At 38.3% G+C, this 24750-nt stretch overlaps 1 protein-coding gene across 2 annotated transcripts; it reads left to right on the forward strand.

Moving 5' to 3' along the window:
- The first annotated feature begins 1651 nt into the window (after nucleotides 1–1651).
- On the forward strand, nucleotides 1652–23368 carry LOC145945967 (homeobox protein Nkx-2.4). Of its 2 annotated transcripts, none has more exons than XM_083055287.1 (3): nucleotides 1652–4038; nucleotides 11597–11904; nucleotides 22909–23368. In XM_083055287.1, the coding sequence occupies exons 1-3, from the start codon at nucleotides 3279–3281 to the stop codon at nucleotides 23005–23007; spliced, it is 1167 nt and encodes a 388-aa protein (XP_082911413.1). In that variant the 5' UTR covers nucleotides 1652–3278; the 3' UTR covers nucleotides 23008–23368. The 2 variants fall into 2 exon arrangements, with proteins under 2 accessions (XP_082911413.1, XP_082911414.1); XM_083055288.1 differs by having other exon boundaries at nucleotides 1653–4038; nucleotides 11606–11904.
- Nucleotides 23369–24750: the final 1382 nt, after the last annotated feature.

Raw genomic sequence — 24750 nt, forward strand, 5'->3', positions numbered from 1 at the left:
ACATATTAGATATGCATAATTACTTGAATTCTTCACGATATAAAAATGATACATATCCTGTATTTTATGAAAAATTGATGGTAAAATTGTCTGCAAATTTTCATATTTCAACATTACAGGTTCATAGATTTTTAAATATAACAATCTCAACTTTATTCAATTATATAAAGAAATTATGATCATGAAACAATTAATAATATTTATGTGCGAAGAAAAAGTTTAATGAAACACATTATTTTATACACTAGTATATGTATATAATGATGACTAATAATTATAGATAGACACACAGTTAATTAAATACATGTTCTTATTTCTTTACTGTGTTTATTTAAGTATTATTGTTGCGTTAATGCGTAATCATATAAAAATCAAACAAATCATATTTCTCAATTATCGCAGTGTAATATTTTTATGAATAATTTTATAATTTCTAGAATATATTCATATATACACACATTCATACATACATACATACATACATACACATACATAACACACATCACACATATATATATAGATGAAAGGAATAAATATTTAACAATCAAAATAATCATTGAAACTGATAGTTTTAATGTCAAATCTGCAAGATTAAAATTATTTTGTCTGCCGAAACATTTATATTTATATACATTTTTATTGAAACAATTATAGGGAAAGAGAGAGGCATACTTCAACGCTGGAGCAGAGATGAACAATTTAAATACCATGTGTCAAACAGAGAGAAGAGTGGCATTTTTGTACTTTTAAAAAATAGTGCAAAGAGCACTAAAGGCTTTCTATTTTGCAGTACGTAATATTTATATTATTTAAATATGCTGTTCAAATATTCCTCTTTTTCTCTACATGTAATGCACATCTGCAATGTGTCCATATATTTAAATATCAAAACCAATGATTTACATTGGATGCATCGGCGTATACACAAATTAACACAAAAGCATACATATAGAAATATCGAGCACAAGTTATCACGTAGCTGGCAAAATATTTGTCAAATATTTCATTAAGGTTAGGTCGCTAATAAATAACATGCTTTTACAGGTAAATAGATTTGTGTACAACAGCCTTTAAAATAATTGCACCAGAGTTTGCACCAGCGCATCGATATATCGGATACACAGGAGCGAACTTCGCCGAGATATCACCCACGTGAAAAGATCAACACCACTGAATGTCAAATTCCCACGTTTGCCGATAATAGCCACAAGAGAAACAGAGTGACAGAAAAACCTCTTCTCTCGCGCGTACCATTCGTTCGAAAAGCTCGCAACAAGAATCTTGGCAAGAGCTTGACGCTGCAAACTCTCGTGGGACTTGCGTCGTGAGACTCAGGTTTGTATCCGCTTGGCAGATGCGTGACAGTACCGTGATGCAGATTCGAAAAGTACCGTCGGCTGCTGAGCCTCGACGAGGATTTCGGCGCCGGTGCCGTCGAGGAACATTTTTCCGTCATTAATTTTTCCCCTCCATTTCGTCTTCAGCTCCGCCCGAGGGATGGTTCCTCGCTGCCGCTACGATTTCGGGGACGCAGTCGCGCGATCGCTCCGATTGGTAGATACGCACCGACAGAGTTACACATCGCCACCAATGACGTGACAGCTGACGAGATAGGCTCGTCCCACCATGGTTCCCGCTGACGACCAACACGATCCAATGAGCGAGAAGGCGGCGTGTGCGCGCCATCCGATTGGCGACGCTTGCCCAATGGTCGTACGATGGATCTCCCGGCATCCACTTCCCCCGGATCGCGGCCTCTCCGCGCCTCTCCACGGCGTATGGAAACCCTTCTCTCACACGCAAAAGGGGACATCTCATCACGACTCTTGGTAGCAGGCACTTCTCCGTAGTGGGCACTCCACTCATCGTGTCGTCGTACGGGTTCTCCGCGAGAGGCTGCGGGGCCTGTGTGCCCGGGCGGGCGAGCGAGCGAGCGAGTGAGCGAGCGAGCGAACGAGCGAGCGCGAGCGGGCGAGCGCTGGTCGAGTGGGTCTAAGCGGCCGTGAGGACCTCTCCAGGAGTACCCGACAGAAGTCCTCTCCATTCATTCATCCATCCATCTAGCCAGCCAAGCCAGCCAAGCCAGGCAAGGCAGCCACCCAGCCAGCCAGCCAGCCAGCCATCCAGCCATCCATCCATCCATCCATCCATAGAGCAGGCTCTTCTCCTACGGAGAGAGAGTGTATCCTCGACGAAGGTGGAGGCGAAGCGTAGAGTGGTACATCTACCATCGTCTCTCTATCGGCGGAATCCAAGGACTCGAAGACCTCCGTGTGATTTCAGTCGGCCGCCGGCCGGCTCTGGCCGGCCACTATCCTCGACCACGTGTGTGTAAGGTCGACAGGCTCTTTCGACCACGTTCGCGCGTGCCACCAGGATTTTCGAAAGGCCAAGTCGCAAGAGCGCGATACATCGGTCCAACGATCGAGCGATTTAACGATCTATCTTCCGGGTGTCATCCGAGTCGGTCGCCGGCCGACTGCGCCATCGATTTTTCCGCACGGTTCTCTTCTGACGGTCGTGGTTCGTACGCTGTGCGATCGAGGCGATTCTTCATCCTCAACGTCAACATTGCGGCTTGCGAGGACTGCTTCTAGAAAAAGAGAGTACCAAGGAAGAACGAGACAAGGAGCAATTATAAATACGTGAATGAAGCTATATCATATATCGTCGATTAATATAAAAAAGAAAATGTACAGTGAAAGAATATGAACATGTTGAATTCGATAGTCGCTGAGAAGAAATGTTCGTGATACCTGAGATTGATTAAACACTATCAGTGAAATATTCGTGCTTGTGTCAAAATTTCTGTTCTCGCGAACTATGCGCGCATTTAAACGACGCGATCGGGATCACAGGAAGGAAGAACGAGAGACGAGGATGATTGCGAGTTTTATATCGGTTTCGGAAGATAAAAAGCTCCTGTGTTGGTGAACAAAAAAAAACGAGATCTTGTGCGCGTCGCGTGAGATCTGTCACTCGGATAAGTGAATGACAGTTGTGTCATTGTGCGCGATTAACCAAGTCGATATATCGAGTGAACTGTCATTCGTGTGACACGCGTGAACGGACTACTTAAAAAATTTTCACAAAACCAAGATTAAAAAAAAAAAAAATACGTTTGCGCGAGATAATTCGAGAGTTAATCGACCGAGACTCGGGGAAGAGCTACGTTCGCAGTAGCGTCATAATGTCACGCCGTTGTTACGTCTAGCGCCGGCCTCATCATTCCGCGAAGCGTGAGCTTCAAGTACTTCGACGGCGTCGGGCTCGCCGAGATGAGCGGCGGCAGCGGCGGCAGCGGTGGCGGAAATGGCGGCGGCAATCAAGGCGGCAACGGTAATGCCACGACCTATCATCAGCATCAGCAGCAGCAACAGCAACAGCAGCAGCAGCAGCAACAACAGCAGCAGCAGCAGTCGCAACTGGAGCAGGCTGGCCTGCTGTCGGATCTCAATGGCATCGATCTGGCGATGAGCCTGTCGCCCAAGCAACACTCGTCCCACGTGCAAACAGCCGGCGGTGCTCACACGACGCCCTTCAGCGTCACCGATATCCTGTCGCCGATCGAGGAGTCTTACCGGAAGCTCGAGCTAGCCGCCGCCGCCGCCGCCGTCGGGGTCGGCGTCGTCACGCATTCCCAGGCCTCGCCCTACGGTAACGCTTGCGGTGCACGGGTGGGCGGCAACACCGGTAGCTCGAGCGCGAGCAGCGGCAGCCCGCCGTTGCACGGCGGCTCGACGCCCGGCGGCAGCACCCCCGGACCGGTTTCCTCCGTTGTCAACGGGGTCGCCCCCGGTGGCGGCGGTAGTGCCGGCGGCGGAATGAGCGCCATGGGTAATCCTTACGCCACCATGCAGCTCACGTCGCAATATCAGCAATACTGTGCCGCGGAATTGTCCCCGTACCATCACGCCGGGCCCGGCGTCGGCGCCACGGCCACCGCCGCGGACCCCATGCGGTCTCACGCGGTCTCGTCGCATCATCATCCTTGGTACGCACCGGCGCCCCCGGCCACCAACGACCCGCGCTTTGCCAGTGAGTACCTTTGCCTTTCTTTACTTAATACGAGAGGAGTCTTCGTGCTTCCCCGATGCGAGTAGAAAACCCGAGGAAATTCTCCGGAGAAAGTTTTTAGAACGTCTCTAGAACGTACAGAGAGAATTTTCTCAGAATTTATCCTGAAAATCATGGTAATCGTGGGACAATATGGTATGGGAAGAATTTTATAAGAGTTTCTCTGATATCTATTACAATAAAATGTAAAATATATTTGATTAATTTTACTATGCAGTTTAGTAAAATTAATCAAACATGTTTTATATTTTATTGTGATAAATATATTAATCAGAGAAATTCTTATAATATTCTTTCCATATTGCCTCACGATTATCATGATTTTGAGGGTAAATTCTAAGAGAAAATTCTCTCAGTGTATATATTCAGATGGATGTACCTATGTATACGTAATCTCTCTGAAATTTTCTCAACATATGATACGCGCGGTTTTCTTCGCATCGGAAAAGTATTGATATTTTTCGAAATGTGACGGTATGTGTGAAATGCATATATTTATATCGTTGAAAATGAGAGAAGAGTATAAAATTTATAAAAATATATTATTTAATCCTCTCCTTTTTTCTTTTTTTCGCAATTTTTAATTTGAAAATCTGTACTTTATAATAAAAATATTTAGAATCCATCATCGAAGCACGTTAAACTAATTTATGTAGGTAATTAAAATAATATTTTCTGTGAAAGTTTTAAAAATTTATTTTAAACAATTTATAAATTATGATTTATGTGTAAGAAGACTAAATATTTTTCGAGAGATTTAGATTTTTAAAAGGATCTTTATATGTTGGAAAATGTCCGAAAAATTAAGATGATTTCAACAAATGCATATATAAAAGATTCATAAGAAATTAAAGAAGCTAATTTGTGAAAGCGAAAAAAAGAAAAACCATGTCTCTCTCTCATGCATATTCATATATAAAACCAGAAACAGGAAGGCATTAATATGATCGAATTATCGATTAACAAACAGTTCTCTTTCAATATATCTCATTCAAATTTTATGAAATAATTAAAAAGATTTGCTCTTATTAAAGTATTGTTTGCAAGTTTCTCCTTAAATATATTACTGTTCGGCGATATTATAAATTATAACGAATAAGGGATCATTTTTACATTTGAGATTCAAAGAGCCTCTCCAGAATTATCAGGACTTTAGTCAGCAGATCGAATCGCTCAAAGTGAATAAGTTTAATTTTTACTAATTAGAGAGAATAATAAAATTATTGAAACATTTAATATATTATAAATGTAAAACAGAAAGTAAAATATCAATATATATTTTAACATATTTTACATATAACGTATATTATTGCCGATTTATATCTAGAAATATATTTGCAGAGAAAATATTTGTAAAATATCTCTTTCTTTTTTTAATGATAACTACATATATTAAAATATAATATATAGAATTTCTATTATATCTGAATTAGTAGGGATACTCAATATTTTGGGTAATCGATATATAATCGAAACTATATGTTTTACATTTAAAATATTAATAATTTAACTGTCTCTTCTTCAGCCTCCATTTTATTAAAATCAAATCTGATACAAGTTTATACATATTTTAATATCTTAATAATAAAGAAATAAGATCCCAAAAATTTTTTTAAAAATTATTTTAGAGAATAAATGCAATTTTAATTACTTTTCTTAGGACGATATGTGTGTCTAAATCTAAATGATCATAGAATTAATGTGAATGAGATATATTGTGTGTGTTCTTATAAATATACTTTATATATTTGTTATTAAATATTTGTGCAATACATACGATTGACACCCTGTATGCGTAAAGAAATAATTTACTTATTTTATCTTTCGCATATAAATATGCTCTTTGGCTTCGAACCATCCATTAAATTTTCATGAAAAGCTCTCGCAGTTAAGAATTCAATGTCGATGTGACTCTGTTATCTTCGTCTATTCGCTTAAATGGCTTTACGATTTTTAATGGAGAGAATATTTTATCAGGTACATTTACACACACACACATTCACACGTTCACATTTACGTGCTCGTCTCCGACGAGCACAAAAAGCCTTCGCGTACCTCGTCTACATATTGATTAATTCAGTGGCTGCTTCGACGGATTACGGACAGTTAGTTTGTCCGCTAAACGTTACCGAGTTATCGAATGCAAACAGTCATTCTGTCAGCCTGTTAAATGAGTTTCGAGGGGTCTGTATTTATCGGCGAGGCACGGCGTAGTTTCATAGAATACGAACGGCGTGTTGTACCTTATATTCTCAAAGACCGCGCGTTCTGTCTGACGATCATACGTTAACATGCAAACCGGCATCTCGCATCAACGATCCACACCTGTTATTTAATCGACGTTGGAAAAATTGACGAGTAAAAATCTTTAGGGATACGATAGACGAATCAGGCGCGCGCGAGTCAATCGGATATATTTATCGAATTAATCTCATATATCTTGTACTCTGTAGAAATGCCGGAAATGCTTTCTTCCGAAGAGAAAGAGAGAGAATGAAGACGCACTATGTATATATGTATGCACATATATGTATATACATTGTATTCTCGGATAAAAAACCTATCTCGCACAACCGGCTATTCCTTCGGCCTCTTAAGAGTCACGTCTGTCACGCTTTTATCGGCGCTTGTAAGCGACAGGATCATGGATATCTTAGCTCCATTTAGGGATTGATGAGAGCGTCGGTCTCGCGTTACAAAGCTGACGAAAAAGCGTCGTCGTTAATTGGTAAGAAGAGATGCATCTCTCAGTTCACGACCGTCTCTAAGTGCTGTACGAAGGAAGGAGACTACATTTTATTTTTATCTCGAAAGTATTGACAAGTATATACAAATTTCTTACAAATAAATAAAGTATTATGCGTGCCGGGAAATAGGAGTTTATTCAATTGCATTTAGATTACAATAATGTAGCCTTTCGAAAAAAATATATTATAATTATTTTAATAATATATATTTTGATCTATATTTCATAGGTAATTGTTTTTTTACAAATATAAATAGGTACTATTTGTAGAACATTCGTTTCAAACCTCTCGATTTTAAGAGCAATCACAAACCAAATTCTAACGAAAATCAAGATGATTAGATCTTTAAAAAAATCAATTTGATTTCAATCGCCTCTTCGCGTTTATTTATCGAGTTCATCATTCACAATTTTCAATCTATTGTTTCTCTAAACAGAAAAGGATAAGTAGATGTATAAAAAATATTTGATTTCAAAATTGGGAGAAAAATAAAAATAAAATTATGTAATTAATTTTTGAAAATTATATTTGTAGGGAAACAGAATAAGCTTCTATACACAGAGAGAATTTTCTCTTAGAATTTACCCTGAAAATCATAGTAATCGTGGGATAATATGGAAAGAATTTTATGAGAATTTCTCTGATTAATATTTTTATCACAATAAAAATAATAATATCTATATAACAATAAAATATAAAATATGTTTGATTAATTTTACTATGCGCAGTTTAGTAAAATATTAATCGAAACATGTTTTATATTTATTGTGATAAATATTAATCAGAGAAATTCTCATAAAATTCTTTCCATACCATATTACCATGATTTTCAGGGTAAATTCTAAAAGAAATTTCTCTCTGTATACAAATATAAATACGAATCACATTGTTCTATCTTCGTTTTGCTAATCCCTTTCGTTATCCTTGAAAAATAGAGTAGTACATGTCAATATTTTCCTCGACAAGGTATCCGATACGTATTTTGCTTGAGAAGAGATATATTTTAAAGGTCGATTCTTACGCCCTATACGAGCATCCTTTCAGGTTCAATTATCCGTAAAGTAAAGAGAAGCAGAGAGAAGCGGTACGATTCGCACAACGATACTCCTTAAGTGGGACAGTTTAATAAAAGGATCGGCGCGCGTGTGAAAGAGTGTCTCTCCGCGAGGGAAATGTGGAAGCTTTCGACACTCGGGGGACATCCATTTGGATGTCCGGGACGTCGCGCGAGTTTCGCGTTTCAGTGTCCACACCACCAGAGAACGAGGAACGCGCCTCGCGCATACCTACCACCGTCGGCCAACAATGCGCCGCATCTTTCGTACGACTTGTGTCAACAGGCGTTCGTCCCAAGAGTGGATTTTCGTCCATCTCGCACGCGCCACAGTCCTCCGATCCCTCCGATCTCGCTCTCGTCCGCATATATATATATCGATCCAGAATTCGAGAAAGCGGCGACGGTCGCCGCTGGACGGTCGCGCGGAGGATTTTAGTTAAACAAATATAAGCGAGACCGGTTCTCTTCTCCTTCTCTCTCTTTCGAGTTTAAAGGCCCGGGACGCGGATACGTTCGAATTCGATTTCGCAGGACTTATCCCTCGTCCCCTCTCGCCCTCCTCGCAAGATAAACATGCAAAAAAACCCTCGAACGAATCGCTCTCCCCGCGAAATGCGTTTCGCTCAAACTCATCGTTTTTTTAATTCCCATTCGACGGTATAATTATAAAATGACGAAGTCCATGTGACTGAAAACGAAGAGTGTGATGTGGAAAATAATTTGTATGACGATAATCATTATAAAATTAAATCATTTTCCGAATTTTCAGAAATGCTTCTCTATAAATATTCCGTAAATGAATAAATCTTGCAGTTTTGTTTATTTTAATCGTGCCTATGCGCGATTTATTAATAGACTTCTTAATTTTCATATTATATCGAAAGTCACGTAAGTGTATTTATCATGAATCTATCAGTCTTCTTGAGAGATGTAGCGTTTTAACTTAACATTGTTGTTATTGGCAGTTTGACGTCTTTCAATGATATATTGTACTGATCAAACGTACTGTTACGCGTTCGTGATTTGCATTTCAATAACGTTCTATTAAAAGCTTCTGATCTCATGTGTACGTCACGTTATTTAGTATAACGTCATTAAATTTTTTTTTTACGTTTTATAAACCACATTTCACGCACACTAACATCTAACATTACACTCTGCATTAACAGCAATATGATTATTTCGTTATTATCGAGCTTGTTTATCACGATCAATAATAATCACGACTACAGAAACGGATTCTGTATATTGAAATAATATTATGAAGAGAGATATATAATTACATGAGGATTTGAAAAAAGATGATAAATCTTATTTGAATTCTATAAGCTTAAAAAACAAATTCCGAGTTTTAATCTCTATTGATATTAATTAGTCTGTTCTTTACGCATAGATGGTGAAATTTCATTTGTGATGTATCGCACGATGTGAGAAATTATATGCGAATGAAATTCCATTGCGAACTCCATCGCAAATTATAGTTTTGTAACGTGCTCAAGCGACTTTACGTAAGATACAAAACACGCACGTGGAATTAAACTTAGCCCTGGAATTATGCAATAATTATACGATTAACATGTGGAATTAAATTAATTATGCGCAATTAAACGCGGAGATAGCTTTTATCCCGGGATTGGACGTGTTTCACGCTGTGGGCGGTACACGAAATTCCATGGTCCGTGATTCGGAGCGAGAAATCTTCGGCTTTTGTCACCTAATTGGAAGTTGAAGGGCCGAGGCGCGGCGGTTTCCCCCGCCCTTCGGTTGCCATGCCACATAATTACGTTTCGAAATGATGCGGCTGCTCGACGTGAGGGTAGAGCGCGACGCCGGTGGTCACAGGTAGACCTTGTTGAAGAAACGTCAATTTATTTAACGAGTTGCCTGCACGCGCGTTGTTCGCTCATCTCTCGCATCGAGAGAGAGATCTCCGCCTTCGTATATTGGCAGAAGTTACATCGGAACATCCCGTCCATCCGGATATTCATTGTTCTCCGTGATCGCTGACAAGCGGATCCCTAAAAGGGATCTTGCATCTATACGCGAGAACGTGATAATTTACGTCGTCGGTGTGATTTACGAGAAATTTCTCGTGGCATTAATTATTAACGCGAAGTAGTAATTGCATTTCGACTCTATGCAGAAAGAAAGATTTCTCGTGCACATGTAAATTTATAATAAAATCAATTTATGAATAAAAACAAGGAAAAATCTTTCGGAGAGACAAGCCCTTTCGAAAGGGTCGCTGCATATCGTTAAGAGATTATTTACATTTCGCACGCTGTCAAATTATTTGTTGGAAAATTTCAGATAGGCTAAGCAACTTGGTTTCGATTAATTCAAATGCAGGACGCGATGTCCCGATGACTGGCGCCGAAATAGACTAGGTGATGGTCGAGTGCTCGAATCGGCTATCGAATATAGGCTATCGTGCACAATTCGCTCCGGATATCCGCGTAATGAGGGGGGAGAGAGTATCCTTCGACATAAAAAAAGAAAAGAATCCATACCGTTTTTTTTTTCGGCGCGAGCAATAATATAGTATTGCTTTCGTTTATACGCTCTTCGGAGAGCTCCACGATTTCTCTCCCAGACGGGCGCGCCGAAGTAAACAAATTTGACGGTGTTTGTTCCTGGGCTCAAGTGGTATTTCTTTCTCGCCCTCGGCTCAACCTGACGGCTCGGAGAATACGGTTCGTTCTCTCGCGGGCATAATAATTCGGGACTTCATTCCGGGACCTCCCGTGCACCGCGGTGACGTAGCACTTCGCAGCGCCTAAATCGTTCCCTTTGTCCGCGCGAGGTTCATCTTTGACAGCTCCTCGCCAACTGACAAGGGATAGACGACCGCTCGCTCGTGGAGCCATTGGATATAGCTTTCGGTAGCTCTCGGAGAGAATCACTTGGCTTAAGCCGGTATATACTCGTGACAAAATATATGAACGTGTTATAATCCAACTACATAATCAAAAAGTTACGATAAAGTCGCGTAATAATTTTTTTACGTCTTTTTATAAGCCACGTATGTATATCTTGCATGCATTTCATACAGCATTATTACTCTGCAAGAATATTTGACTTTGTTATAATTTTTATAAAGAGCTTTGAATTTTTTTAAAAATGAATAGACATACAATCTCGATAATGACTTTTATTTTAAGCTAGATTATGTGTGTAAATATATGTATATCAATATATTAATAATACTGTACTGAGAGAATTTTCTCTTAGAATTTACCTTGAAAATCATGGTAATCGTGAGACAATATAGTATGGAAAGAGTTTTATGAGAATTTCCGAGAATACTAAACTGCATAGTAAAATTAATCAAACATATTTTATATTTTATTGTAATATAGATATTATTTTTATTGTGACAAATATTAATCAGAGAAATTCTCATAAAATTCTTTCCATCCATATTGTCCCACAATTACCATGATTTTCAGGGTAAATTCTAAGAGAAAATTCTCTCTGTGTGAATTTAAATATATAATTCAAAAGATAGAGATGAGAGAAAGAGAGAAAGATAAAGAGACAACATGAGAATGTTTCGATTATTAACCTCGATAACATCGATTATGTTATCGAAATTAATCTCGAAGAGAATTCGACGTATCTTTCGGGAATCTTTCGTCACGAAAAAGTGCGCGCGATAATTTACATAGTAAAAAAAGGAGCACACGCAAAGTATCATTTCCGATTTTTTCAATATGTTTTGCAGTCTCGCGACTGATGGGCGCGGCAGCGGGCGCCGGGACCAATATGGCCGGCTGCTCGGTGGGCCAGTCGATGGGCGACATGACCAAGTCATCGGGGATGGGGGTAGGCGTCGGCGTCGGGGTCGGCGTCGGCATGGGCGTCGGCGCGATGCAGTTCCCCCTCGCGCAGAGACGGAAGAGGCGCGTGCTCTTTACCCAGGCCCAGGTCTACGAGCTCGAAAGGCGATTCAAGCAGCAAAAGTACCTCAGCGCACCCGAACGAGAGCATCTAGCGTCTTTAATTCATCTAACACCTACGCAGGTACGTGATTAATATTTATACCTTAGGCTCGCGCGTATATTTGTTTAGAGACAGAAATCCTAATAGTAAGATGATTTAACCTCGATTTCTGCACAGATTTATTGAACGTATATAATTACCTGCGAAAACCCCAACTGCTAGATTTTTTTATTCGAGACTCTCTGACGTAAAATATATCGCCGAATTATATGTAATGCATAATTAATTAGTTACGGAAGATAATTATTTTATTTTTATTTCACTGTCACTGCGAAATTTTATTTTCAACTTTTCATACGTTTTTCTAAAATATCTGTATACATGATTTCTTATGTTCAATTTCGAATCAATGCCTCGATAAAAAATGTCGAAACCTTAATAATTCTTGCACATAATTAGCATTTGAAAATAAAAAAAAACTTCGCGAACTTGAAAGATACAAATATATAGATAATAAAACTGTATCTTTCGATAAATTTTAATCAGATCTTATTTTAACAAATTTAGAGCTTAAAATATATCGAAAATGTATCGTGATAAAAAATTGTGATAAGTAAAGTTCCGTATTTTTGTAAAGAAAAAATCTATTCTAATTCGTGCGAAAAAAAGGAATAATCTCGAGTGGTCGATTCATATACTCTATATTTAGTAAATCAGTCAGAGAACACAACAAACAATTCGTTAAGTAGATATCTCGCATAATTATCTTATTACTTGACGAAGCGTTGCATTATGCAATTATCGTTTAGCGGACAAATAGGATAGCCGATTTTAACCAACGCATTCATTTTCATTGGACGTAGATAGTAGGTCCGGCCAGCTGGATGCGGCACCGCATCCAATCTGGCAACAATAAATAATTGTTACGTGGCTCATTGGCCGCATCCTGCGTCCGTACACGGGTCTCCCCTTTGTTCGGTCTATCGTTCCGTCTACCGTTTGTCTCCTCCGTCTGCGGTTCAATTCACTTATCAGCCCTTTGAAAACAATAAGCGCGTCGAATTGTCCGTTTGTCATCGCGTAATGTGTATGTATGTGGCGCTCCATGGACAGTAATAATAATACCCATACAAATTAACTTACATCAAAAGCGTCTTAACGTTTATTTGAACTCTGGACGCGTCTTTTAAAGAGATGATCTTAAAAAGAGAATGCCTAATATTTCAATATTGATATGCTACGGTTTATTTATCACCGATATACATATGTTTATATATCTGAATTCTAATGTATAAATTTAGATACTTGTATAATTCAAGTATTCTCGCGAAATAAAGATTCAAGCCCGTGCAATCAATCTTTAAAGAGTAAAAAATATATATCGCGAAACTTTAATTGTTAATATTGATTAGAGATAAATACGATATTTGCCATTTGTCGGAAAACACGAAATTGAATCGAATAGAGTCTGAGAAGAAAGCTGCATACATATACTCGTGAGTGAGCTTTAAAACGGAAACGATTGGCTTCCTTAAACCGGAAGTCGAGCGTCCGCGCGAGGCCCTTGGCACGACGATGACGAGTCGATTTCGAGTCAAGCACGGAAGTCGGCAAAGAGGTCTGATTGCAATCAGCCGGGATTTTCAGGCGCACTCGGCACAAACACAGAAACGGTACGAATTTCGCGATAACGAGTTCGGCGGTAGATGGCCGCGAAAAATACCCAAGTCGGAAATACGAGGAGGGGAAGAATCGCGGAGTACGATTGACGCGTTTTCCTCTCTGCGCGCAATTTTTATATTTTGCTGTATACGATATAAAAAATCGCGTTTTTGTGCATATATCTTTGAAATTATTACATTGATATTTACAATTGTTGAGTGTACGAAGAATATAATCAAGTTTCTATTTCCTTGTCTAATTTTACAATGTATATATATTCTATATTTGATTTTTTTTAAACTGCATTTACCTTGTTTTCTATGTTTTACATACAACACATTTTCATGTTTCCAGTATGTCTTTTAAATCTAATAAATTTTATTATACGCGTGTGTGAGAGATCGAACAGTGATTTTGAACAAATATCTAATTTTAAATTGTAAGATAGAAATCTTATATATTTTTTCATATCCGGTAATTTTCCGCCACATTTTAATCTCCTATAATAATCGTAGTTTAACGCGATATTGATCTCGTAACGCTCGCGGAGAGACTCGCGGACGAGAACGATTGCCTGCCATTTCGAAAAGGAAATCTCCCTCTTTTTGCGAATGTAACTTGCAATAAATGGCGACGATATATGCATATCGGAGCGCGCGACGATGCGTCGCATTTATCTCGTCTCTCTCTCTTTCTCGCCTCCTCTCTTCCCTCGGCACGGGGCACACGCAGATGGGTACGTGTCCCTCCATTTTGCGCTTGCATTGTTACTCCAAGTACCCGGAGGCCCCCCGCACCCTTCCCCCGCCGTCCTTCGCGCGGCGCGGTGTTACAATGCCTAGCCACTCCTGGCATTGTTACCGGTATTGTTATTATTATCGCTACTGTTGCCGGTTGTGGCCGAGTGGCGAATGGAAAAGCAGAGGGCCGGTGAGCCAGCTGCTGTGTTGAGTGCCGCATTAGAGGCAAATTACACTCACCCCCCTCACGAATCCGCCTATCGGAGCCTTCATCCCTTCTCTTTTTCGAAAAGATCCGAAACGTTCGCGAAAAAGTAGCGCGATAATATTATTATCAAATCTGTTGTAAAACTTATCCGAGATAAAAGTATCTCCTTTTGCAAATTTAATTTAATTTTATTACGCATCATCTTGATTAAAATATAATTTATCTATGTAGAATTGCACTCGTATTAAAATACGCAATGCGTGCTCGAACCCGGAAATGTTCATAATTTCATGAAGGCATGATGAGGAAGACTTAGAAGACGTATGCGTCTCGAGGAACGTCGAATCACGTAGTAAAGTCGCGAATAAGGGATGTAACGAGAGGAAGAAGGGAAGGAGGATCTCTCTCTATCTCTCTTTCCGGTAGTCGCGCGCGTACGACTTAGCTACGCGAATAATAATCATAATAATGGGTTTGCGTACCACATCGAGCTCCCCGGGATCTCATCCCTCTGATGCTGCGGTCGACAACCCCATGGCGCGCGCATCGGAAGAGGGATCGAATCCTGTGGAGCAGAGGGCGAGTTCAATGCCGTGTAAACACGTCGCTACCGCCGTTGTCGAGATCCATCGACAAGATCGGAGAGACGAGAGACAAAACGCCAGATCGACAGCGCGATCTCTGCGCGTTTCCCTCTTCCGGAAAGGGGAGGAGGAAAGGGCGCCATTAACGGGGTTGTTCGTTCCTACCCCCCTTATTCTCTGTCCAGAATCCGTCAATTATATTCTCGGTATATATCTCAATGTGTGGTCTCTTTTTCTCTCTCTTTACATGTTCTCTAAAATATATATTTTATCTTGTCTAAAACTTTCGCGCACGTCGACTTTCCCTTAATGAAAGTTCCATTCAAGACGATACTCTCATCGCAACAGGTTTCTTAAATCTGTATGTGTCTATGTATATTTTTTTATTCTCACACTAAGCTTTATATTAAAATTAAATCTATTTTATATTGATTGCAACAGTGGAGGAATAAAGTGCAACGATTATTTTTTTGTCGACTTGAAAACAAAAATTTAAATCATAAAATTCTAATATAGATTTTTAATCTAACACAGAATTTTCTCTTAGAATTTACCCTGAAAATCATGGGTAATCGTAGGACAATATGGTATGAAAGAATTTTATGAGAATTTCTCGGATTAATATTTATCACAATAAAAATAATAATATTTTATTGTGATAGATATTATTTTTATTGTGATAAATATTAATCAGAGAAATTCTCATAAAATTCTTTCCATACCATATTGTTGTCCCACGATTACCATGATTTTCAGGGTAAATTCTAAGAAAAAATTCTCTCAGTGAACTAATATTGATCAATAAAAATTAAGCTCAATCACAAAGTAATTTGCATACATATACGTAATCACTTGATATTAAGATTCTCTCTCGCATGATTGACAAAATATTTATGAAAGTGATATCAAGAGATTCGTTAGATCGAGAGATCTTTTCGTATTATTTTCCGCTTTAAAATATAAAGTTTTTGTTGCTAAAATAAGTAACTGAAATTTCGAGAATTTTTGACCGTCTTAAGTGCGCACGAGCAGCAATTTCTTGGTTGTCAAATGCATGCGGTTAATTGAACGTCCTGCAACGCGTGCGCGCATCTCTCAAGTGCACTCCCGGCACCCTCGCATAATAACGCACACATGAATATGTCGTTGGCTTTTGCAGTCCGCGTTTCGCCGCGATATCCGCATGGGCAGAATGTGGCCGACATAATTACATCTCTTTCTCCTGCTTCTTTACCCGCTCGTACCTGCCTAGTGATGCACATAGGTTGACCTGGCATCATGTCTATAGATTAGTGCAAAAGTTGTCGAATCTTGTCTTCGACGGTTTTATCGAAATTTCTTATGTCGCCAAAACACAAACAATATACTTTTATTCTGTAAAGAATTTGATTAAAAAATGTATTAATTAATCAATTACTTTTACTTAGGTTTTAATATCTAAAGTTAATTTTTTTTCTCAAAGATAAAAAAATTTATTGGTAATCACACACATATTTTTGTGAGGCTAAAAAGTTCTTTAATTCTTTAAATATTTTTTTTATAAAGATAATTTTTACGTAACTTAATTTAAAATCTTGTTTTAAAATCAGTCAAAGATCGTAAGAGAAATGATGCAATACAAATCTTATTTTTTATGCATTTTTTCACGTATATTTATATTACTTTCCACAATAAATTTTCATATATCCATTTGCCAATAATAACATATACATGCACATTCCGCACGCGTTTAAGAATTTTTTGAAATTTGTCAGAAAAAAAGTTTTTTGTGCTTCGCCCTGTAGCGAGTTCTTTGTAACTTTGAACGCATTCTCGGCACCTATGCCGTGAGGGTGCATATATTCGGACCGCAAACATCAGCATCCCTTATATAACGACATTTTCCCTTTATCGCATCGCCATCCTTGCGTGCGCCTGAAGACATTAAAATTTAAAAATTCGAACTGATAAAAAAAATACGCGATCTACGTGTCGATGGAGATGTAATACCCTTTAGCGTTCTCTTTTATCAAATAATAATACGGGGTAATTATATTTTATCTACGAAATCTTTGAGCAATTTGAAGTCGAGTCTTTATAGTAATAAAAATATGATACTTTTCAGAAACTAGAAAGAGTATGTAAATATATAAGAATTTATTCTTAAATTTTTTAATAAACTTTATTTGAGTGGATTTATAAAAACGAGTTATGAAAACATATTTATTAAAGATTTAAAATTCGTGGAAAAATAATGATTTTCTTCGACGTTTTCAGGCACACATAACATTGATTCCGATTAAAAGGAAACTTGTAAATAAAAAATGTTCTATTTTTATAGACAGATATACGCTAATTAGTACATAAAATTAATCGATTTTTATATATTTATAGATAAAATAGAATGTGAAATAAGATAAAAAGATAGGATAAAATCACTGTCACGCGATATACACATATACATATATACTGCACTTCTCTAGACACACATAATTACTCCACGCATCGCTTCACAGTAACCAGAAAGTCATTTCTATTTGAGGGCTGAAAGACCCCTGGTTTTCAGGCATCACGCTGGGTAATCGGTAAGTCATCTCCGACCGACGGCATTGAGTTAAAACAACAAAAGGGAGGCGGAATCGTGTTTGTCCTCGGGCTACCACTCAGCAGGGTCAACACGGGACAATTAACAGCCCTAATCATAATTTGACGTTAGTTGATCCCCGGTATTCGCGCAGGTTCATCGTCGCACGCGGGGGTGAGCACTTTGCGCGCAAACGTTCACGTGCCATTCTCTTTTAAGACTCGAAAAGCGAAAAAAAAATCTCGCACGCATTATATCGACAGCGCTTTCGTTAAATACATGTCATCATCGAGCTACGAACGAACCAAGCAGTGATTGTTTAAATTGACGTTCGAATTTTTAATTTTATCTCCAAATGCAAGCAAAACATTGTTCATTTTGCTCTTTTTAAGAAAGAATCGCGGTGATATCTCGACATAAGAGAGAGAGAGAGAGAGAGAGAGACTGTTATATACGGCTCGTTTGAGTCTCGAACCCCGTAACGAACCCCAATCGAGAGAACCACCCACTGGCTCGAGGCTCTGTATAGGCCACCAGCCGGATAATCCGGGCGAAGGTTGGTGTCGAGTGAAATTGCCCGAGGAGGCTCTGTTGTACCTAGAGCTAGAGGGAAACGGGGGAGGAGGGAAAGGCAAGCCCGCCGTCAACCCCCGATGTACTCGCGACGTAATGACGTTACGCTAACTTGATCAATCGTCCACTCTAAGCGTCCCGGTCCCTTCATCCCTGGTCGCCCACCTACCACCTATCTCTACCGGGCTCGACTCTGTCGAGCAGAGGCTAACAGATACTCGATGCTTCCCGAACGCGTGTCGACGCGTTCGTACCACACGCGTGCGATATAATCGCGACCCTCGACTTTGTGGCGTGCCACCCACCAGATTTATCGGCATTCAATGAGCCAACTAATGTCAAACGGCGACACGTGTTATCGGGATAACACAGATCTTTACAATGAGCGAGCGAGAGAGAGAAATTGCTGAATTGCGGAATGGAATGAGGAAGATAAAGCTTGAATTTGACATTCAATCCGCTCTTGTACATTCTTTGTTCTTCATGTAGATATATTACACATTTTATTTAATTATATAACAGTTTGAAGTGACACCTTTTGATGTTTTTCGCGTAAAGTTTCATATAAGATATTAAATTTCACAAATCACGTGCATTAAACATATTTTTTATCATTTTAAATTAAACATTATATATTACGTATCTCTATATTATATTATAATTTAAAAAGAATCATTCATAAATTATTCGATAGATTACATAAATGAGTCATCTTGTTTTATCCAGCACTCCCTCGTGTGTTTATCGCGGGCAAACAGATTTGCGAAATTAAAATAACTGCGGCTATAAAGAGGATCTTATTTCATAGTGCTATCAAAAAATTCTGCAAAATACCTGTATTGTAAAATAAAATTTGATTTTATTTGAAAGCGCTCGAATTCGCTCTCTCTTTTTTCAATATTAGTGACGGGAGAGATGCTAGAACTCAATGGACAAAATTCACACATCAAAGCGCCTGTCGTTCGAGGTCGACATTGTTAGCCTTGAATTTCATGCCTGCGCGCCGCGTTTCTTACGTACACAGCAGTTATATATCCCTATCTTGTTTAACTTTCCCTGTTTACACACCGCATCGCGGCGGGAGAGATGGACAAACGGACTGACGGACGGCAGTTCCCTTGAAATAACAATTCGCTGCGCGCGCGTCCGCTCGCCGCTTTCGATCGCTTCGAATCTTTCACAAGTACGCGCGCGCGCAGAGCCCGGTTGGATTTATACCTCGTGCAAGTGTTCACGTATAATAAAATACATACAATGTGTATATCCTACGCGCAAATCCTACACGATTATCGGAACTGGAAATGTGCAGCGTGTCCGTATACTTATATAGTTATGAATGGACTCTCTTAAACTGAATCAGTGAAAATAATTAAGGTCTTGTCACTGATTAAAGCACGATTTCATTGAAAAATCAGACACTATCAATTTTTACTGATTCTTCTCAGTGAGAATGAAAAATTGTATATAAAATAGAAAATTTAATAGCCTGTAATGATAGTAACATAAAAATAAAGAATAATTATTAATGGTCTCAATTATAAATATAGCGAATCAGTGAAATCTTACCGAAAGAATCAGTTAGTGATAGCGACTATTTCACAATCAAAGATGTTAAGAAATGCATCTCATATTATAATATATTATACATATATGAAAAATATATAAATAGAACTCTCTTCGCTACGAAAGAGTCGTAACAATGTTTTCTTACACATCTGAAGACCCTGGACGCTGGATCAGCTGTTTCACGTCATTGTCTGACGCGTCGTTTTTCGAGCTCGTCGCGCTAGAAACTAGAACGTTTGAGCGGAAAAAAGAATCGCGAAAGTAGAGGATCAATTTAGACGGGAAGAGATTAAAATCGCGCGGAAGCGCGAGATCTAGAAGATCTACGTCACACACAATTCCTACGTCATACATCCCGCGCGTGAGCTCGCGAGGCAGAAGTAAATGACTGTTTGTAGATCTCTCGAAGTCTCGACGCGCGGCATACGTAGCCGAAAACTCGACGAGCCTCGAGTGGATTATCGGTAGAAAAGGAATTAACGAACGGGAGCAGCGAAAGAGTACTTTCCTCGTCTAGTACCTCTTCGTGGCTTTTAGATAAGGCCTCTCACCCCTACGCGAAACCGGTCGTGCCACAAAGCGTGCGTAAAAACTCACGCAACGCGAATGACGGAAAGGGCTAGTTTCTTTCGCGTTAATGTTGCTCAAGATAAATTTGCACAGTTTATTTTTGCCGATAATTCTAAACTTATTTTTAAATAAACAAAACACGTATGTGTTGCTTGATCTACATTGAATTTTTTAATATACATAAAAATATAAGTACACAGAGAATTTTCTCTTAGAATTTACCCTGAAAATCATGGTCATCGTGGGACAAAATGATATAGAAAGAATTTTATGAATAAAAATAATGTCTATGATTAATTTTACTATGCAGTTTAATAAAATTAATCAAACATGTTTTATATTTTATTGTGATACATATTATTTTTATTGTGATAAATATTAATCAGAGAAATTCTCATAAAATTCTTTCCATACCATATTGTCCCACAGCATGATTTTCAGGGGGTAAATTCTAAGAAAAAATTCTTTCAGTGCAACACACAACACAGAAAAAGTCAATGTAGAATCTATAAGACAAACCTTTTATTTAAGAAATTATTTTTGATAGTTATTATCAAATCGATTTTGATTTACCCCATTTTTCTACATAATTATTCATCCTTCTATCTCTTAAATATGAGTATTAATTATGAATATCTTTGCAAGTTATGATCGTCTTATAAAGTTAGGTATCTAATGGCAAACAAAGTGCGAATTCGAAGACGCAGATGAAATAATAGACTAGCAGAAAAAGATAATTGACCGCTGGTATTCTAGCCACGAGAAATGAACACGACACATCCCCTGAGAGAGGGGTAAAGAGGAATTTTCGAGGGTGGAGTCGATCTCGCTAATATTCAAAGAATTAGACAGACGGCGGCGAGTTCTCGAGACGCGATCGGCTGGACGGACCCCTTAAAGTGCTTTCATTGCATTCCCGACACACGCAACTCGGATATATAATGGGGGGGTTGCTTGCACGGCTTCACGGAACGAAGTTCGCCATAACAACAGCCACTCGACGAGGAGGTTACACGCGGTAACATATGCGCTCCACGGACCGGTACGATAAGAATCAAAACGAATCAAACGCACGTAACCGAGTTTAGTATCGCGTCGATCGAGAATCCTGGCGTCTGACTAATTTTTAAGTGTGAAAACTCCAACTCATTCTCAAACTTAATATCTGGATATAGTACATTTTAAATTTATGTGCGATACGCACAAAATAATGCATAATTTAAAAAATATTTCCTAAGAAATGCTATAATTTTCTCTCTTTTCCTTGTTCTGATTAATTCTAATTAATTGATAGTATGACGAAAATTAACCGAAGAATTTCTTTTTTTAGTCTAGTCAAAGGGAAGGCGGTTTTTTTTTTGAGTTTTCGCTAGGAGCAGTCGCGTGCGATTAGGGTCGCTCGAGGCCGCTTTTACGGCAATTGAACTAAGCGATCGGGGAGGCCGCGCAGCCGCCTGAACAAAATCGGGATCGACATCTGCTTATGACAGAGGCGCGTTATAATCCGCGCTATATGCATTATGCACGGTTCACAGAGGCGGTCTAATCGTATTCGCACATTGTTGTCCAGCCACGAAAACAGCGAGCCATACATCTTACCGGTTGATTTAATTTTTAATAGATTTCGCTGAACGCACACACATATGTCGGTTCAAAACACCACAAAAATTTCCTCCATTTTATAAGCATAAGTTTATGTAAATATGTAAATTAATTATTCTATATTTTATTTTAAATTGCCAAAAAAGGGATAAGTAATATCGTATAAAAATCGCTCTCCTTCTGATATTTTCGTTAAGGAAAAATCAATATTAAATTTGTGATAAAGAGTGAAATAATCGAAAGACCATTTACTGATGTCAAGACATTTTTTAAATGTATATACGCAATAGATATAAATACGATATTTTAATTTGACAAAAGATTTGAGGTAAATTTTCAGAATATAGTCGAATGAAATTGTTTTCGAAACTCTCGCGCGTGTAAAATTCGTAATAAAGTGCGGGAGCCTCGATAGAAGTCTTTTGTGAGACTCGTAGGTCTCTTTTTTTCTTCTCTCCTTCCTTACGGCATATCGAAAGTATCCGCATAAAGTGAACGAGGCGTTAAATTCCCCTCTCGAAGAAATAACACGGACTTCTAACTGTGGATTACGGACTTAGAGGATCGGAATATATGTATAGCTAGAGGCCGGTTGAAAGTGCACGTTTGACAAAGGCCCGTACCCCCGCCTTTGAGAAAACATTTCAGGGACCCTACCTGGCGAGATATAGTTCGCCTACGAGACATGTCATCCGTTTTATTCCGACATAAGAGCGACTCGACACTGCTGATCTTAAAGCTTCGTAGAATTATGTATTTTTTAAGATATCTCCAGACACGCAAACCGAGCTTTTTTAAAATTAAAAATTTCCAGGTGTAAAATCTACTTGAAATTAACTGAAGGGATAAGATTTCATTATCAATCGTGAAGCAAAAAAGATCATATCGTTGCATATTGTTGCGCCTCTTTTAGATAAGTCGAGGATTCTCTATTTTCGATTATATTTAACGTAAAAGCACAAAGTGCAATATTAATATGTTCAATGAAGATTTAATTATTTTTTGTTTGTTTTGCAGGTGAAGATATGGTTTCAAAATCACCGGTACAAGTGCAAGAGGCAAGCAAAGGAGAAAGCTATGGCCGAGCAAAACGCCCAAAACCAGGTAATTACATAAATTTCAGAATCTTGTATCATAAATCCTTTCGAGGATAAAACGCTCGTTGAATATAAAATGAGTTCTGCGAAGATGCCTTATAGGAACGAATATATATTTAACAAATCAATTTAATACAACTACTTAATTAAACGCTTATTACCATTATTTAATAAATACGTACGTTACGCAGTTCATACGAACTTCGGTTCTCATTTGAGTCTAATTTAATATCACGAAATTTATTATACAGTAAAAATATTCATTTTTAAATTGACAGAAGAAGCTTATCAAGAAATAACGCGCGATATAATATAGATATAGAGATCCTATGGTACATAAAAAATAATAAAATTTATATCTGCTAAAGAGATGTATAGTGTTGGGGACATTTTTCGACTATAGAGAAAAATCGTACACATCACGAAAATTTTTACGATCGTAATCTAGTCAGCTGTCAAATACACATTTCCTTCATGCATTCGCCATCGAGATCTTGCTATATCCTGTCTTCGTTCCGACGATTTTAAAACAATGACAGTCGACGCACTCGACGAAAATGTCGCGTTCGATCGATCCGAAATAAAATGGCTTTAAATGAGAAATATCACGGAAGCCGCATAAATCCTCGCGTCCGCATCATATTTCGCTTCGAGAGCGCCACTCGAAAGCGATTTTGCATTTATTTTGTTATGTCATTTGGGATTTCCGAGGGAGATCGCGCGTCGTCGTCGACGAGAACGATAAAATTGCTCGCGTTGAGCACGTAATCACGCGCGCCCGTCGCGCGTTTTACGTGGCTCAAAAATTTAGCGCGGATTACAATACAGAGCCGGAACATAAAATAGCGAGTTTATATGTACACATATCCGCTCCGGGTGAAATTCAATATTATACTATATAATATACCAAGTTAAAAATGCACGAGATATATGTCGATCGGAATAATCTCCCGCGCTTTAAAGGCATTCTGCGCACTGTATATACGCGTACTCTCTTATAATAGGCGCACTTCCTTTGTGAAATGCAGGAATAATGGTGTATATCGGAATATTTCGGAATTCACTTTTACCTCCAAGCCATTTGCCTGAAATATTCCAGTATTACATATTATTTCAAAGCAAGTGGGAGTTCTATAACGCCGGATACGTTTTGGTATATGTTTGTGCAGGATATCTTTAAACTAGTAGTTTCACGAGAATTTAAAAGTGTATTTTTTTCGCAAATTTTTGGAATTTTTTATCGTTTTTTTTTTCTTTTTTTTGTTCCGGCAAAAATTCCACAGCACTATCATTTCCGCAATTTTACAGTCTTATTTTGCACAATACTCCGAGTGCTCTGATAAATAAATATATATAAAAAATATAGAAAAATTTTAGAAAAAGAATTCAGATTAATATAATTAAATTTATCCAAAATTTTATAAGCAAGATGTAAAAATCATATATTATATTTTTATTTCTCTGAAGCTTGATTTAGGAGACTGTCTTGTTTTTTTTTTAAATTATAGATGTCTTGATATATTTGTTTGAACAAAGTCTCTCAATTTTATATATTAATTAAATATACATATAATACATGATAACCTGCGGAAATACACTAATTGATATTTACACAGCATTACGAAATGTTACAATATTTCGGTTAACAGCTCGCTTCTTTTGAAAATAAGTTTACGGGCAGATAAAAAAGATCCATTTCTAATAAACTAATATTGTGTTCATTTTTTTCATCTTTCGAACGTTGCATCATTCAGCATATTAT

The sequence above is a fragment of the Prenolepis imparis genome, unplaced genomic scaffold (genome assembly GCF_030444845.1).
Source record: "Prenolepis imparis isolate NDT839.2.m4 unplaced genomic scaffold, iyPreImpa1.0 SCAF_15, whole genome shotgun sequence".
Lineage (NCBI taxonomy): Eukaryota > Metazoa > Arthropoda > Insecta > Hymenoptera > Formicidae > Prenolepis > Prenolepis imparis.